Source organism: Eretmochelys imbricata, chromosome 9 (genome assembly GCF_965152235.1).
Source record: "Eretmochelys imbricata isolate rEreImb1 chromosome 9, rEreImb1.hap1, whole genome shotgun sequence".
NCBI lineage: Eukaryota > Metazoa > Chordata > Testudines > Cheloniidae > Eretmochelys > Eretmochelys imbricata.
Window position 1 is genome coordinate 22,039,630 of NC_135580.1, and position 16,834 is coordinate 22,056,463.

Sequence of the window (16,834 nt, forward strand, 5' to 3'; positions counted from 1 at the left end):
GAGGAGGAAATAAATCTCATACAGTGAGTCTGTAAGTCCAATGGTGCTTGGAGATTACAAGGTCAGTAGCAACAGCTAATGCAGTTAGATATCCAACTGGAAAGTCTGTTTAGAGACTGTAGACCCTTGTGATCGGTCTGCAATTGAGACAAATAGTTTAGGGGTCTTTCTGAAAGTTTTTGTTGGCAAACCCTTAGAGTTTGAGGATGACTGTCTTCCATAAAAAGATAGCCAATTATTGCTGGTGGATCTGCAGGTGGCTAATGAGACCAATCCAGGATCCACAGATCTTGTCACAGTTGGAGCAGACATTTCCCAGTGGAAGGGGTGGATCTGGATCATTGAGTCAAGCTGCGGTGTATTCTTTCCTCCTTTCCCATTTCCTATGGTCTCTGTTGGACCTTGAAATACTGGGATCCTTGCCACAGGTATTTTCCATTTTGGTCGGTCAAGGGCTTGAATTTCCCATGAGTTTATGTCAATACTGCATTTCTTCATGTTGGTTTTGAGGGTATCTTTGAAGTGCTTTTTTGGCCTGCTCCTCCTCAGTTGTAAGAACATGACCTGTTTCAGGAGTCAGTTGTCTGGCATTTGAAGAATATGACTAGCCCAACAGACCTGTTGGTGGATGATCATAGCTTCAATGCTAGAGGTTTTGGCTTGGGACAGAACGCTGATGTTGGTGTGTTGGTCAGAAGATCTTGTGGAGCCACTGTTTATGATATTATTCAAGAACCTTGAGGTCTATACTGTACGTGACCCAGGTTTTGGCAGCATACAAAAGAGTAGGGGTAACAATGGCCTGAAATCTGAGAAGCTTGGTTTGATTCTTGATGCCATGATCTTCAAACATGTTCCTGCAAGTATCTGAAAACTGCACTTGCACATTGGAGGTGGTGTTGAATTTCCTTGTCAATGTCAGTTTTCTGCAACAGATGACTTCCAAGGTAAAAGGAAGTTTTAGATGTTCTCCAGGGTCTTTTTATTGATCTGAATTATGGGAGCATGATCCTGGTGATTGGGAGCCCGCTGGTGGAGTACTTTAGTTTTCTAGATGTTGCACGTCAGGCCGAGTTGGTTCTAGGCCTCAGAAAAAGTGACTATTTTTAAAGATCTTCGTCTGAGTGGGCGCACAAGGCACAGTTGTCTTGTGTGGTCTATAATTAAAGTACCATCTGCCACATGCCTCAACAGCTGAAGACCGTTCTTGACTGGGGTTTGAAGAATGATATGAATTGTATAGATTATGTTGGTTCAGGCCACTAATCTGTGCATTGGGAGGTAGGCTCTTGCTGCTATTGAATCAAGATGAGAATGTATGAATTCTAACTTTTGAATGTTCTATTACAGGCCCAATTTGAGAAAGAGGCCTACGACTTTGCAAATTGCCCATGATGTTACGTCCAGGGAGCAACTTTTCAGAAGCCAATCATCTAGGTTTGGGAACACCAGAATTTCTTTTCAGCAGAGGTGTGCTGCTAGTACTGACATGACCTTTGAAAACTCTTGGGGCAGACGACAGGCCAAAAGAGCACCCTGTACTGAAAATGGTCTCACCCGATAGGAAGAAAATGTAGGAATCTTCTGTGTGGTGGGTTGATTGTGATATAGAAATGCATCCTGAATGTTGAGGGCTAAGAACCAATCCCCTTGGTTTAGTGATGGAATTATTGCTGCAAGTGTGTCTTCACAAAGGTATTGAGTAGCCTTAAAACTAGGATGGGTCTCCAGCTGCAATTCTGTTTTAGAACCTGGAAATACCTAAAATAAAACCCCTTCCCTCTGTGCTGCTTGGGAACTGGTACTATAGAAACCAAGAGTAGAAGAAAAGTCTATTTCCTGTCATAACAGATTCTTGTGAGACGGGTGTCTGAAGAGGAACGGGGAAGGAAAGAGGCAGGCAGAAGAGAATAGAAGTGAATTGAGTACCCAGTGGAAATGATCTCCAAAACCCACCTGTCTATAGTAATCCTCATACGCCTACCAGAAGTGGTAAAGGCAGTTGCTGAAGGGAGGAGGGCAGGTGAAATATTGTAGTTGGTATGCAAGGGGATCTCAGCTCAGGACCTCGACCACCCTGTCCAAATAGGTGCTTCAAGGTAGAGGGTTGGGAAGTCGAAGGTTGGGAAGTGGGTGGTTTTCTCCTCTGGAATCTCTGTCTCTTGCATTGAGGTTCATACGATCTCTGGGAACCCAAGAATTTGGGGGAGGAGGGAGCAGCAGGATCTCTGCGCTGTCTAGACCCACTAAATTTTCTCTTTCAGGTAGATGTACAGATCTCCAGAGAACAAAGTGGCCCTAGAGTCCTTCAATGTGTGCAGTGATTCATCTGTGCCGTCAGTGAATAGTTTAAGTGCCATCAAAAGAAAAAGTCTTGAATTGTATTCTGGGCCTCCACTGGAAATACTCAGAGGTGAAACCAGAAGGCCATCCTCATAAGCACCACCCTAGAAATCAAATGAGCAGCAGTAGCAAGAGAGGCCTGCAGAGACGTTCTGGCAAGCACCTCGTCTTCTGCAATAATTGACTGGAATTGCTCTCTGTTTTGCTGGTTGATGCTCAATAAAGGAGTTCATCTTAGTATAAATTTGTATGGTTGCATGTCACCATTAATACCTGATATTTGGCAATTCAAAATTGCAAAGTGGCTGACGAATATGATTTTCTACTGAACAGGTTGAAGCGTTCATAATCTTTATCATAGGGCATGGTGCTGCCATGTTCGTCAACCGCTAAGGAGTTAGAAGAGGTATGAGAAAATACAAATTCTAAGTTCTTAGAGGGGACATAATATTTTTTGTCTGCTCTCTAGCATGTGGACAGAATTGAGGCTAGGGTGTGCCAAATGACCTTTGAATGGTCCAGGAAGGCCTCGATAACAGGCATGGCAATGTGGGCAGATGAAGCTGTATGAAGGATGTCAAGCAGCTTATGATATGGTTCTTTAACCTCCTCAAGAGGTATCTGCAAAGAATTTATGACCCACTTGATAAGGTCCTGGCACTATTTAAAATAATCAGCCACACATGGTGGAGGTGGCATGACCGCTTCATCTGGGGATGAAAAAGATGTTGGCTGGTGAAGAGATCTTTATTAGCCCTAGCTTTGAGTTCCTCAAAATTTTCTTCCTTAGGTCAGAGTGTCCTGGAGAGGGCAGGTGATGAAGGCTGTTGATCTCTGTAATGGGTGGTGCTTGAGGCCCTAGAAAATTGCTGTCAATAGGCTACCCAAGCGTCCCAGTATGGCCAAGAAGGCAGTACATATGGCATGGATAGAGTCACCCATGGGTGCCCAAACCAGCAAGATGGTGGTTGTGGACGTCTTTCATGAGCGAGATCAACTTCCTCAGAGCTCTCTGAAAAGAGCCTCTATAGGGATGGAGTGGAGAACCTTGGACAGATACACTGGAGACCGAGGCAAGATCTTCATCAGAATCCCCCTCTACCAAGTCACTCTGAAGCAGAGGAGCACCAGTAGAAACATGAGGTGAAACCGTTGGTACTGAGTGAATATCTGGAGATCTGGAGGTCCTCAGTATCAAGAGTATATTGGAGCTGAGCTATGGTAAGTTGGGCATCTGGGGGAAAGCAAAACTCTTGCAGTACTGAGAATGTTGTCCCATGTCCATGGCCTGTGCCAAAGTTATGGCTGAGGAAGTTGATGTTACCATGAATCTCGACCGCTCCAAGGTGAGAGTCCAGATAAAGCCTGAAGGGGCTTCTTTGGTACCGAGTGAGAAGAGGTAGTGCTCTTCTTGCCACCTTGCTCCATTGATTGTACTAATGACCTCTTGGAGCCCAGGACTTCACAATCCTTAGGCTTAACTGTACCCTTGATACCCGAGGAACCACCAGCCTCATGGCTACCAGATCAGAGAACAGTGGCTGCTGAGGTCATCAGAAATTATTACTTCTTTCAGGTAGATTCCCTAACCTGGAGAACTCAAAGGACAGTCTTTGTGAATCTTATGAGAGGAATCTTGGCTCTTCCTCTTTGACGTCCTCAAAGAGTGCAGTTCGGAGATGGTGGAGGCAGTGAAAAGGGACAGGAAAGTCGAAAACCAGAGCTGCCAAGGCTATGCTGGGGCCATACATATGACTTGAGCATAGTGGTGCATGATTGTTAGCTAAACTCTGAAGTGGGATTGGTGGGAAAGCATACAGGAGCTTGCCCATCCAGGGCAACAGGAAAGCCTCCAAGAGGGAACCTGGGATTGTGACCTTGCAGGGAGCAAGGTGCTGCCACTTCCTGTTGATTATTGTTGGAAACAGGTCTACCAGAGGAGTCTCCCACAGATGGAAAATGCCCATGGCTACATTTGGACATAGAGAACACTTGTGGTGATTCATAAACAATCTGCTTAGGTGGTCTGCAAGCTTATTTTGCACCCCCCAAAAGAAAGAAGCTGTGAGGTCAATCAAAGTGGCAATGCAAAAGTCATAGTTGCATTGCTTCTTTGCAGAGCTGAGGAAAGTGGGCCCCTCCCTGCCTACTGAGACAGATCACCACCACTGGCTCCTACCCTTGATATGAGGTAAGAAAGCTTGACAAGCCAGTTGGATAGCTCTCAACTCCCTTATATTTATGTGTAGTGATAGTCCTTTGTGGATCATAACCCCTGCCTCTGAAGAGAATCCAGATAAGCCCCCCATCCCAGGGTAGATATCGCTGTCACTAACATCAATGAAGGCTGAGGTGGGACAAACGGAACACCTACACTAAAAGGGTTCATCCACCAGTCCAAAGAAGCTAAAATCTGAGAGGGTAACCGTACTCCTAGGCGGAGAGGGGGGTTGGCTCAGAGCGAATAGGGAGGCCAGCCAAGTCTGTCGTTCCCTGAGGCACAATCTGGTATGTTGGACTGCATTTGTGCAAGAGGCCATGTGCCCCAGAAGCCTCATATGATTCCATGCTGTCGTAGTTAGGTGAGCCTTGAGATCAAGGATGACCGATTCAATTATCTGAAATGTTGACCATAGAAGGAAAGCTATGGCTTGAGTCAAGTTCAGAACTGCCTGTCTGAATTCTATCCTCTTCACTGGGGAGAGGACAGACTTCTCTGTGTTGATTAACAGTCCCAGAGCATTGAAGGCTGACTGGATAAGAGAAAAACTGGATTGTAACTGAACTCTTGATCGGATTCTTACCAACCAGTTGTCCAGGTAGGGATACACTTGCCCACCCAGTTTCCTCAGAAAAGCAACTCCCACTGACATACATTTTTAAAAAAAAAACTCTGGGAGATGCAGACAGACCAAGGTTTATCATTTTGAACGGGTAGTGAGGATTGTTTATTAGGAACCTTAAATGCTTCATATGGCCCTGAACTGAAATGTTTATCCCACTTCCATGGTGTTTAAGACCGATCAGTATGAAGTGATTCAGGCATCATGCACCTAGGAAGTGAGAGGAACCCTTCTCTTGCAAACACAGGGAAAGGAGAGGCTGGAATGTTGGAGAGGTATTGTGTCCTTGACCAACCCATTAAAATATATGTTTAGAGCCCCCAGGGTGCCAAGATGAACTAGGAGCTCTTGCAGTAGAAGGGGGTGGGGTCTGTATCTATAACCCCTATTCCTTTTTCTTAATAGATCTTTTTTAGGTGCAAGAGTAGCATGTCAGTCAGACTGCTAAGGACGAAAGTGCTTTCTTTTTGGGGTAGGGTTACATATGCCCAGAGACTTTAGAGTCGCTCTGGAGTCTTTGAAGTGTCATCTGCCTGCACTGAAAATAGAGATGACTCTTCAAATGGCACGTCCTGAACAGTCTGCTGGACTTCCTTGGGCAGCCCTGAAGACTGCATCGATGAGCACCTGTGCATGGTAAAAGCAGAGGCCATGGCCCTAGTAGCCAAGTCAGCAGCATCCAAACCAGCTTGCACTGATGTTCTAGCCACCAGCTTTCCTTCATCTACCAGCAAAAGAAACTCTTGTTCCCCGCAAAAACGACCAGTCCTTGTGGCACTTTCGTGGGCGGCTTATGCCCAAATAAATTAGTCTCTAAAGTGCCACCAGGACTCCTCATTGTTTTTGCTGATCCAGACTAACACGGCTACCACTCTGAATCTTGTTTCCCGTGCTCTAGTAACTTGTCTTTAAACTTTAATACCAAGTCCAAGATATTAAAGTCATGCTGGTCTAACAAAGCCTATTGTTCTGAAATTCTAAGTTGTAACCCAGCCCTAGAACAGTTTTTCCTACCAAACAGGTCAACTTTTTGCATCCTTTGATTTCGGGGTAGCAGCCTGCTGCCCCTGATACCCTTTCGTTGGCAGCCGAAACAACCAACGACTCCAGGAATGGGAAAAAAAATACTTGAAGTCTTGGGAGAATACTTAGTATCAACACTTATCCCTCTTGGATATGTGATGAAGTGAAGAGGAAGTTTGCCACAGGGCCTTGGTGGGCTCTAAAATTGCCTCATTAATTGGTAAGACCACAAGGGACTGCCCAACTGTGGCCAAAATATTAACAGCTCTATGGGATGACTCCTAATGTCCTTCACTTGAATATCCGAGGCTGAAGCAAGACTTTTCAAAATCTCCCGGTAAGCATTGAAGACATCAGGTAGGGCGAGGACCCTTTCACAGAAATTGCACCATCTGGGGAAGAGGAAGATAGAGACAATTGAATTTAAGGCTAAGCCTCCTCTGGTAACTGACTGGCAGGATCCTCCTGTACTCTTATCTCCTGACTTGGAAATGGGAGGGAACACCCCAGGGATTCCAAAAGGGCCACTGAAAAGGCGGGGTCCCAGCACCTTCCCAGCCACATACCTACCAATGCAGCATCTCAGAAGCATCCCAGGGGGCAAGGGCTCAGAAGGGATTCAGAATCTGAAGACTAAGCTTCTTTTGACCACAGAGGGGCTATGCCCATTAATACTAGTGCAGAGAACCCAGAGACGACTGAAACAAGGCCATCATTGCCAGCTTTCCATTTTATGATATTTCAGGATGAGAGCACTGACAAACAAGTGACTGACATGGAACCGAGCATTGAACAAATTGAACCAAGACAGTGTGAGCTGATGGTACTGGTTTCCTGCACCACTGAGGAAACTGGCACTGACAAAGACAATACCTTTGCTGCTGCAAATGCCTCCAAATGTAGTTGGTACAGGAACGGTCTCAGTTTAGTGAGTAACCAAAGACGACAGCATTGTAGAAGTTGAAGATGATACTTGGGGTTCTGGACACAACGGTACCAGCCCCGTGCCAGAATCAGCTGTGCCTCCTTAAGAGACTAACTGGACAAGGAATGCTTAGATTCAGGATGCACACTACTCAACCCTTTTGCCCCCTTCTTGGTGGGCTTAGGAGCTGGAGATCTTCCTCTTCCAGTCTCTTCCTTAAAAACCTTGTACTTCACCCTCAGCACTGGAGACTGTGAGCAGTACTGGGACTTCTCCAACACCGGTGGAGTGTTTTTCCAAAGCTAAAGAGGTTGTCCCTCCCACCCCCCTCCAAGCAGGAAGGCTCCAATAGTGGTCTCAGAGAAGCTTCTGTCAAAAGAAACTTCAGCCTAGACTCTTTGTCATTTTTGGTCCTAGGCGTGAAGTCCGTACAAATTTGGTAACAATCTGATATGAGAGATTCACCCAGGCACTTTGAACAGGTGGTGTGTGGGCCACTCACAGGCATTGGTTTGGAACAAGAACAATAAGGCTTGGAGCCCAGTGACTGAGGCATTTCTCGGTACCAAAACCAGGACCTCAAGCAGTGAAACCAAAAAAAAACAACATTTAAAAAAAAAATCTAATGACTAACACTATGAATAAGGTTAAGTTTTTGTCATGGACATTTTTAGTAAAAGTCAGGGGCAAGTCACAGGCTGCTGTGAGTTTGTGTTTATTTTCCGTGACCTGCCCCTGGCTTTTACTAAAAATATCCATGACAAAAGGGGTAGGTTGGTTCAGCACCCACTGCTCCCAGGTCCCCCTACCCCTGGGGCTGGGCTGCTGTGCAGGTGGGGCTGGCTGGGACCTCCAGCCCCAGGGCAGAAAATGTCATGGAGGTCAACGGAAGTCACGGATTCCATGACCTCCAAGACATAATCGTAGCCTTAACTATGAATAACATGTAACCATCTACAAAAAATAAAGGACACAGAGAACTTGCTAAAGCAAGACCAACAGATCCAACAACTGTCACGTGTGGTAAGAACGAACTGAGGGGAATTGGGGTGGCTCCCCACTTTATGCCTGCTCACAAGGGTTCATGGTGGTAGACGATGCCCGAGCTGCTCTGATGAGGGAAAAAAGGGAAAAAAGTTTGACCACAGGATGTGGGGCACACACAAATCAAGAGTAGAATGCACATGTCCAGTCACTCAAGAAGAACTAAAGTTAATCCACAGTCATTCCGTTAGATTACAGTTCTAAAGTTGATGATCAGGGAAAGATCCTTTCACAACATAATCGCTAATAGAAGCTGGATCCATAGATCTTACAGTATATGAACACCATTTTGAGAATTGGAACGATATAGATTGGTTACAATACTAAAAAATTTTTAAAACAAACTAGCGTGATGACATCAAAGTAACAAGAAAAACTGGGGAAGGGCGATAGAAACTATTTAGATCAAAGGCCTAACAAACAATTAGAAGAAATTACATCTAAAAAAGTCAAAACATCCCGGGCTCCTTCAAAGAGTTCTCCAATAGAAAAGGAAATACAGGATTTGATATTCAAAATATTTCTAGTTTAATCACCCCCTGCAAAAGAAAACCCTTCAGACCTTCACTAAACTTCATAAAGCAGTAAAAGAAAACCACAACCCAATTATCTGCCCTATTCTTTATGGGTTATCTTTAAGGACATCCTCTTTAAAAAAAGGCATCTGCTTGAACTGCCATTTTATCATAGAACTATGCTATACTTGAAGGCACAGTTCTGAACTATAACCTTACAATCCAATCTGCATTGCAGCACTGTCCTAGGAACCAGAATGTGAGAGAGTCATAATGTGGCTGTTTGTGAAAAAGAGACCCACAATCTACACACCTATGCAGAGGAAGAATGGCAACCTAATGGCAGCTGCTTTCTGTCCCTCTGCAGGTTCTGCCAACGTAGGAAGCCAGTGTGGTAGTTAAGGGGGCTCATAGCTGCATAAGATGAAGCAATGATCACAAATGAGCCCTTTATGCTTTACAATAAGTCACGCATAAAAGGAGAATATTTTCTGTAATAATATGTTCATCAAGTACCATCAATCCTAATTTGAAATATGAAAGTACAACATCAGCAAGTACAAACTTAGTGGTCATTTGAGATGTCAGTAATACAGACTTGGTACAAAAGACCACTTGGTATGGGAAGAGTCAAAACAGAAATGACAAAACAGTTTGTTTTCTGAACTCAAAGCTTTACATATGCAAAGTGCATGACATGCTATTACAGTTTGTGAGATAATGGAAGTACTTACTTTTCTACATCTTTCAAAGCTTTATTCTTAACTTTCATTTCATCAGCAAGTTTACTATTCTTTGTGTTAATATCTTTAGTGTCTTCATGAATTTTTTTCTTTTGGGTTTCCATGTCAGTTATCCGATTCTGTAGGTCATAACTAGAGAAAATACATACATTTTACATATTTGAGGATTACAAAAAAGCCACTTGTATCAAATTTACTAGAATTTTTTTAAAAAAAATAGATTTGAGAGTTTTGGAATCCTACAATTACAACAAATAATCACTGTAAATTAAATATTCAGTCCTCCAGCTGATCATTGCTAGACAGTCTTGTGCACTTAAAATGGGGTTAAAGAAATCCAAAGATTTTACAGTTTAAAAAATGTAAATAATTTCAGGCTTGTCTATATGGTGGAGTAATGTGTACTACAGAGGTGTAATTTCTGAAGTGCACTAACATGTGCTCATTAATTGGTCCATGTAGACCCTGTTGGTACGCACTAAAGTTTTCCTAGTGCACTTTAACATAATGCAGTATTATGTTAACGGATGCTAGGGAACCCTGAGTGCACACCAGTAAGGCCTACATGGACCAATTAATGTGTAACATGTTAGTATGCTTTAGAAATCATACTTCCTGTAGGGCACACTGCTGCTTGATGTAGACAAACCCTTAGTTATCAATTTAAAATATCTAATTTCTCTTTAAATTAGGAGGTTGGCCTTAAGAAGTCCACCAGCCAAACTACATTACTTTGGGTGGGGGCAGTGGGGGAAAGGATGAGATTAAAAACAGGTTAAAAAGTGAAAGAAAGCTGGCAACCAAGTTTTTAATGTGCCAACATGGACCATTGTTATTTGAAAGTATTATCTAATATTTTTAAACTTAATACTTCGCATAAATGGGCACTCATTTTACTTAGCATTCTTTTAAATTTGCACTAGTCAGTGAAACTTTTGAGTGTTCCTGGAGAGTCATGTAGACAAAATATTTACAAGTGAAAATATGGAGACAGGGTAGCTAACTAGTAACTGCACTACTAATATGGAAACCAACATTAAAAGTTCAGAAAGGAAGGTGTAACTTACATGTAGTATTGGCAAATACGATTCTTTTCCTTGAACATTTTGTTTTCCAAAGAAAGAAATTCAACGGCTTTGTTTCTCTCTCCTTCTAAAGCATCTTTTTCTTTCTCCACCATTTTAACCCTGTTTAACTACAAAAGATAAATACAACATCTAAGTCAATTCACATTATAAGAGCACTTAAGAGAAAGAATAATGAACACTGTGAAAACTGATCACACAATATATGGCAGTCAATATCATATACAGGAAAAAAAATCCAAAATTAACTTCACAACACAAATTTAAGATTGTGAGCTTTTTGAGGAAGGGACCTACTGTATAGCACAATGGAGCCTGAACCTATTTAAGGATTCTAAGCAATAATGTAAGACAATCAAGAACATAAATTCTGCCTAACCTAAAGAATTTTACAAGAAAATCTCCACCAGAATATACAAGACATGGAATCATACTTTTTTTTTTTTTTTTTTGAACAAGGGCTCCCACTTGTGCTAATATCAGTTCAGTCAAACCAAAGGTAGCGCAGGTGGGAATTTTTTTAAAAAAATCTTTAATGTAGACTGCTTAAGTGTATTATTTTTGCTATATCTGTTGCTCTTGAACAACAATGTTTAAGTAGCCCCTTTTCAGTGTAGGTGCTTATACAGCCACCATTGTTATAGTAGAAAACTACTTCCTAACTATTTAAATAAACTTTCTTACTTCTCAGTCTGCAAGGAGAAATGGTTTGATAACTTTGTGCATCAATAATTTACGAAGGGAAAGCCAAGTCAAATAACTTAGCATTGTCTTTAGTTCTGAAAGTAGTTAAATTCTGTAGTTATTCTTTTGAGAAAGCAAGTTCTACAGTCTATGTCCAGCTTCTGTGAAAGTTTTATTTTCTACACTTGCAAGGCTCCTCATATTGCTATGAGTGCTTCTTTGTTCCAGTGGAACACTTCTTCAACCTTTTTCATACCAGAACTACTGTGGAGTTTCCTGCTTTTCTCCTATTAGCAATGTAGGACATAACCTTGATAACATAAGAGAGGCAAATGGGAGAATCCATGTTATATCCTGTACTTGAAAGAAACTGTTACTTATCTGTATTCTGTTTTTCTCTGAGATGTTGTGCCCATTTCACTCCAGGGGTGTGTGCCCAGTGCACTTGAGCCAGAGATTCCAATCAGCAGTACTGTCAGAGCTGTTCCTGCATGTCCTTGTGCCTCCAACCAGGGGCATACAGGGTGGGGCTGCCTCAATCCCCTCTCGATTCCTTTGCACTAGAGTCCTGATGACATTAGACTCCGAATAGTGGGGGATGGAGAATGGGATGTGGAATATGTATATGTGCACAACATATCTGAGAGAACCAGTTACTGTACAGGTAAATAACTCTTTCTTCTTTCTGCACATATATATTGTGATGGGGCAAGGCCAGATGGCTATGGAAAAGTAGTGGGAGATAGACATATTAGCTCCAGGCTAAACAAATCCCTGCTACCAGGATAAGTGAAATGGCAGCTGCTCCAGGTTAATTAAGACACCTGGGGCCAATTAAGAACTTTCCAGAAGGCAGGGAGAATGCTAGGTTGATTGGGACACCTGAAGCCAATCAGGGGCTGGCTGAAACTAGTTAAAAGCCTCCCAGTTAGTCAGGTGGGTGTGCATGTCAGGAGCTGTGAAAGGAAGTTGCGTTGTTGGAGAGGCTGAGTAGTACACACCATATCAGGCACAAGGAAGGAGGCCCTGAGGTAAGGGTGAAGTGGAGCTTGAGGAAGTGAGGGCTGCTGGGGGGGAGTAGCCCAGGGAATTGTACATGTCATGTTTCTAAAAGGTCAGCTACCATAGCTGATACTATTAGGGTCCCTGGACTGGAGCCTGGAGTAGAGGGTGGGCCTCCCCCCCGACCTTTGCCCCAATTAATCACTGAGACTGGGAGACAACAGAGACTGTGCAAGGAAGGATAACTTCTCCTCACCTCCCTTGCTGGCTTATGATGAAAATGGCTCAGTAGACTGTGACCCTTGTCTCGAGAGAAAGAAGGGTTACATGGAGGGTCACAGTGAGCCTCTGAGGCTAGCGGGACCCACGGAGGCAAGGACAGAGCTTTGTCACAATATATTCTATGTTAGGCAATTCCCAAGCATGAGCCCAATGGTAGCAGGAACTCAGAAAATATTTAAACAATTTTCCACAGATGGTCTTTCTGCTGTACACTTTGGCAATTCATAATGCTGCATGAAAGCGTGAACAGAGACTCAAGTTGCTGCTCTGCAGATGTCTATAACAGGGACGTTACTGAGGAAGGCTGCTGAGATGGTGTGGGCCCTTGTAGAATGAGCAGTAATTCTCTGGTGGTGTAAGACTTCCAAGCTCTTAACAGGTTCATGTAGATAAAGAAATCTTATTAGGTAGCCTCTCCTTGAGAGCCTTGTCCTCTCATTGTCTCAGCCTAAGACATGAAGTCTGAGGGAGGATCTAAAAGACAGTCCTGTCAATGCAGAATGACAGTGCCCTGTGCACATCCAAGCATGCAACGTCTCCTCATACTTATGGGTGTGCAGTTTAGAAAAGATGATCAGTAGGTCTACCACCCGATTTAGATGGAATTCTGACACACTTTTGATATATAGTGTTGTTGTAGCCGCATTGGTCCCAGGATATTAGTGTTTGATAGGAGTTTCAGATGAGGTTGTAAAGATGCTTTGTCCTTAAATTATACATGGTAGACCTGCAACTCCCCCATTCTCCTAGCAAAATGTGAACACTAAGAATGCTGTTTTAGCAGACAAATGAAAAAGGGAGCAGGTGGGTAAGGCTCAAAGGGTGGTCTCATACATAATGACAAGACCAAGTTAAGGTCCTAAAGTGAAAGTGTAGGTCATTAACTGCAACCAGAGGTTCTTTGAGATGTGTCATTCCGATCTGTATTCCACACGTGGGGTATGCATACATGCCATGGGCCCAAATCCGAAAATTATTCAAAGCAGTGTCTGTTGACCCGCATGTGCACAGTAGCTCTCCTTGCATTCCCAACCTAGGAGATAAGATTCAGTGTGGGTCTATGCCTCTGGAGTTCCTCTTCTTACTGCAAACACAATAGGATCTGAAGCAGAGGGGATGGAGGGGAGGTAGTGGAATACAGATAGGGACCCCACATCTCGAAAAACCTCCAGTTACAGTAAGTATCCACCACCACTACTCTGAGTGATGATCCCTATGAGTATTCCACAAGCAGTGTTCAGACTGGAGGAGGGTGCGAGGAAGCTGGTATCAAAGATGCTGACAATACTGCTGATTCCACCAGTGATTAATAGGTTGCAAATGTGTGGATCAAACTCCAGGTGGCTGCTTTACAGATATTTTGCAGTGGAAATGTCTGATAAGGATGTCATGGAGGCAGTTTGTGCTTTTGTGGAGTGACCTGTGACACCCATAGGGAATGTTTGTTATCTTGCAGCACTTCAAGATGCATCGCAAGACCACTTAGAAATTGTCTGGGAGGATATGGCTTGCTCACGCAATCTTTCTGCTATGGGGATAAAACGTCTTGGTGATTTACTAATGGGTTTGGTTCTTTGCAGATAGAATGCCAGGCCACGATGGACATCAAGGGAGTTAAGTCTCTTTGTCACAAGATGGCTGCCCCACCCAGGGGGTCCCCTGGGTAAACACTAGCACTGTATGTTGCTAATGCTGTTGCAGGCATTGCAAAGCATTTTGGGAAGGGTTAAAGGTGTGAGTGTGGAGTGGAAGATTCCTTTGCAGATTGCGACAGGCCAAAGAGGGAGGGAGGGAGAGAAAGGAACGGGTTAACTCGACAATTCAGCTAGGCTTGAAGATAAGGAGCTGACTCCAGTCCAAGGCCATTGCACTCTGATACCCCCCCACTTCTGTCTTGGCAGGTGAGTGAAACCCTCCCCCCGCCCCGCAGCTGTGAGAAAGGAAGATTCAGCTGCGCAAACCTGTAGGGACTTCAAAATCCAGCAAGACAGTGAAGGCCAGCAAGGAGGTAAACAACCACTGTAGCGTCCGTGAAGCCAATGTGTTTTTGGGAAAGCTGAAGAAGCCACTAAGGCCGGTTTGAACTGGTACACAGAGCATGGGGAACAAAGGTCCCAGAAGGAGACGCCCCCAAGAGACCCCAGGGACTTAAAAACCCTCCTGGGAGCTAAGGCAAATCGGAGATCAACAGCAGACCCTGGACGATGCGTGCATGGGACAAGAACTCCTGTCTACCCCTCCCGCTCTTCTTCTTACGTTACACCCAGGCTTGGCCAGCCTCGGGTAGTATGAGTGTGAGTATGAAAGTGGGTTAGGGCTTGGGGCACTAACGCTTTCTTCCTTCCTTTGAGTGACATGGGGAATGGAATCCCCAGCACTCTCCGCTGTTGTATTATTATTTTAATCAATAAAGCTTTAAAATTCAGTTACTTGGTGTGCTCCGTCATCTCCTCCCCAAACGATCCTGTGGCCTCACCCTGATCATCTGACGCCTCAGACAGATTGGTAATAAATCTGTCACAACTTATCTTCAGAAGTTTGTCCGAGGGGTCCAGGAAGGAATTGGCAGGAGTATGGGACTGGCATCATTGGCATGCCCCAAGGATTCCAGAATTACCATTGAGCAGGCCACTGTCCCTGCTGCCATACCCCCACTGCAGATGCCACGCCAGTCTCGTGGGCTGGCGGTGATTCATCCCTTCTTGGCTGAACTCCCGCTCTGACTCAGACCACAGCCCCTCTGGTGAGCAGGGCAGAGCTGTGGAAGCCTGAATCTACCAACTGACCTTCACCGGCGATCAGGGAGAAGAGGGCAAGTATCAGTGCCTGCTCAACGAGTGGTACCAGAGAGGTGAGACTGGTGTCATGATGGGGAGCGATCCCGCAACTGTGGGGATCAACGCCTGGGAGATCATCTATGCCACAGCACAGATTGCTATAGCAATCCCTGGCAGAAGGCTCGCCAGTACCAAGGGTACGGGGACCGGTGCCTTGACTTTGGTTTCCCATGCCTCATAAGGGAGAGTGAGGCACTGGGGACCTGGGTCTTCTGGTCAGCGACCAAGGTTGCGGGACTGGGGTCCTAGGCTGTATTGATGGGGACCTACGCATAAGGTCCAGGACTGAGGATATTCCACTGCCCTACAGGGTGGTCCCAAGACGGGCTTGCCCTAGGAGAGTGGGGCCCTAGCCGAGTCCGGTACAGCATGTGTAGTGCCGGCCAGCTTACTGGGTCTTTAGCCACCGGGGCCACTTCGGGCAATAAAGGTTGTAGGAGGAGCTGGGGTCCCCTGCAGCTCCTGCGAGTCGGATTCCTGGCTGGGCTAGGGGTCCGACCACAGCAATACCCCCATGAACCTCCTGGGTGAACATATGGCCTGACGTAAGTCCTTTGCCGAAGGCCCCCTTCCCCTCTCCTGCCTGGGAGCCCTTCTTCTTCTGCCACTTCTTACGCACTGGCGAGGGGGGAACGGTGATGGGCAGGAATCAGTGCTGGCGGTGCGCTCTGCACCAATGCCAAGGTGCTAGGAGTGGAATCTGAATGGGAGGGCTCTAATGCAGGAGGAAGCAGACTCCATGAGGAGGGCCCTCAAGTGGATATCCTACTCCTTCTGGGTTCTAGGGCAAAAGTTCTTACAGATCCTGCACTTGTCCTTTGTATGGGACTCCCCCAAGCACTCAAACAGCAGTCATGGGGATCACTAACAGGCATCAGCCTGTTGCATGATGAGCCTGGTCTGAAGCCTGGGGAACGGGGCATGCCCCGCTGCGGGGTGAAGTCCCAGCCAGGACTATCTATTAAACTAACACTTAAACTAATGGCTAACTAAGTACCTAAGAACTATATACAAAGGATAGCTGTTAAGAACCACTAATGCTCTTGCAATGCAAGACGAGGCGCTCCGACCAACTGTCACGGGCAGTAAGAAGGAACTGAGATGGCATAGGGCTGGCAGCATCTAATTTACCACCATATGAGCACGGGACTCAAGAGGGGGCCACAGCCAACCCTACGGATACGGCTAAGGCAAAAATCTCTGACAACTGTGCACGTGGGCATGCACAAACCTAGAGTGGAATCAAAATGAGCAAGCACTCAAAGAAGAACTGCTAACTGTGGTATGTAATCTATTGCTTAAATCATCTTCTGTACTAGATGATAGCTAATTTGATGCCAATTTTTAATAAGGTTTCAGAAGCAATACTGGCAACTATATGCAAGTAAGACCAACTTCAGTAGCAGGCAAATTGGTTGAAACTATAGTAAAGAACAGACTTATCAGACACACAGATGAATACAATTTGTTGGAAAAGAGCAAACATGGGTTTTGTAAAGGGAAATCAT

The 16,834-nt window shown here is 44.8% G+C and overlaps 1 protein-coding gene across 2 annotated transcripts in view; it reads right to left on the reverse strand.

Annotated features, from left to right (window-relative positions):
- SMC4 (structural maintenance of chromosomes 4) overlaps positions 1-16,834 on the reverse strand; it is a 108,295-nt gene that overhangs the window by 50,109 nt on the left and 41,352 nt on the right. For both annotated transcript variants that reach the window (XM_077826124.1, XM_077826125.1), the window contains 2 exons: positions 10,504-10,631; positions 9,428-9,568 (listed from right to left, as the gene is read on the reverse strand). In XM_077826124.1, the coding sequence (XP_077682250.1) occupies positions 9,428-9,568; positions 10,504-10,631 (269 nt within the window). The remainder of the gene's footprint in view (positions 1-9,427; positions 9,569-10,503; positions 10,632-16,834) is intronic.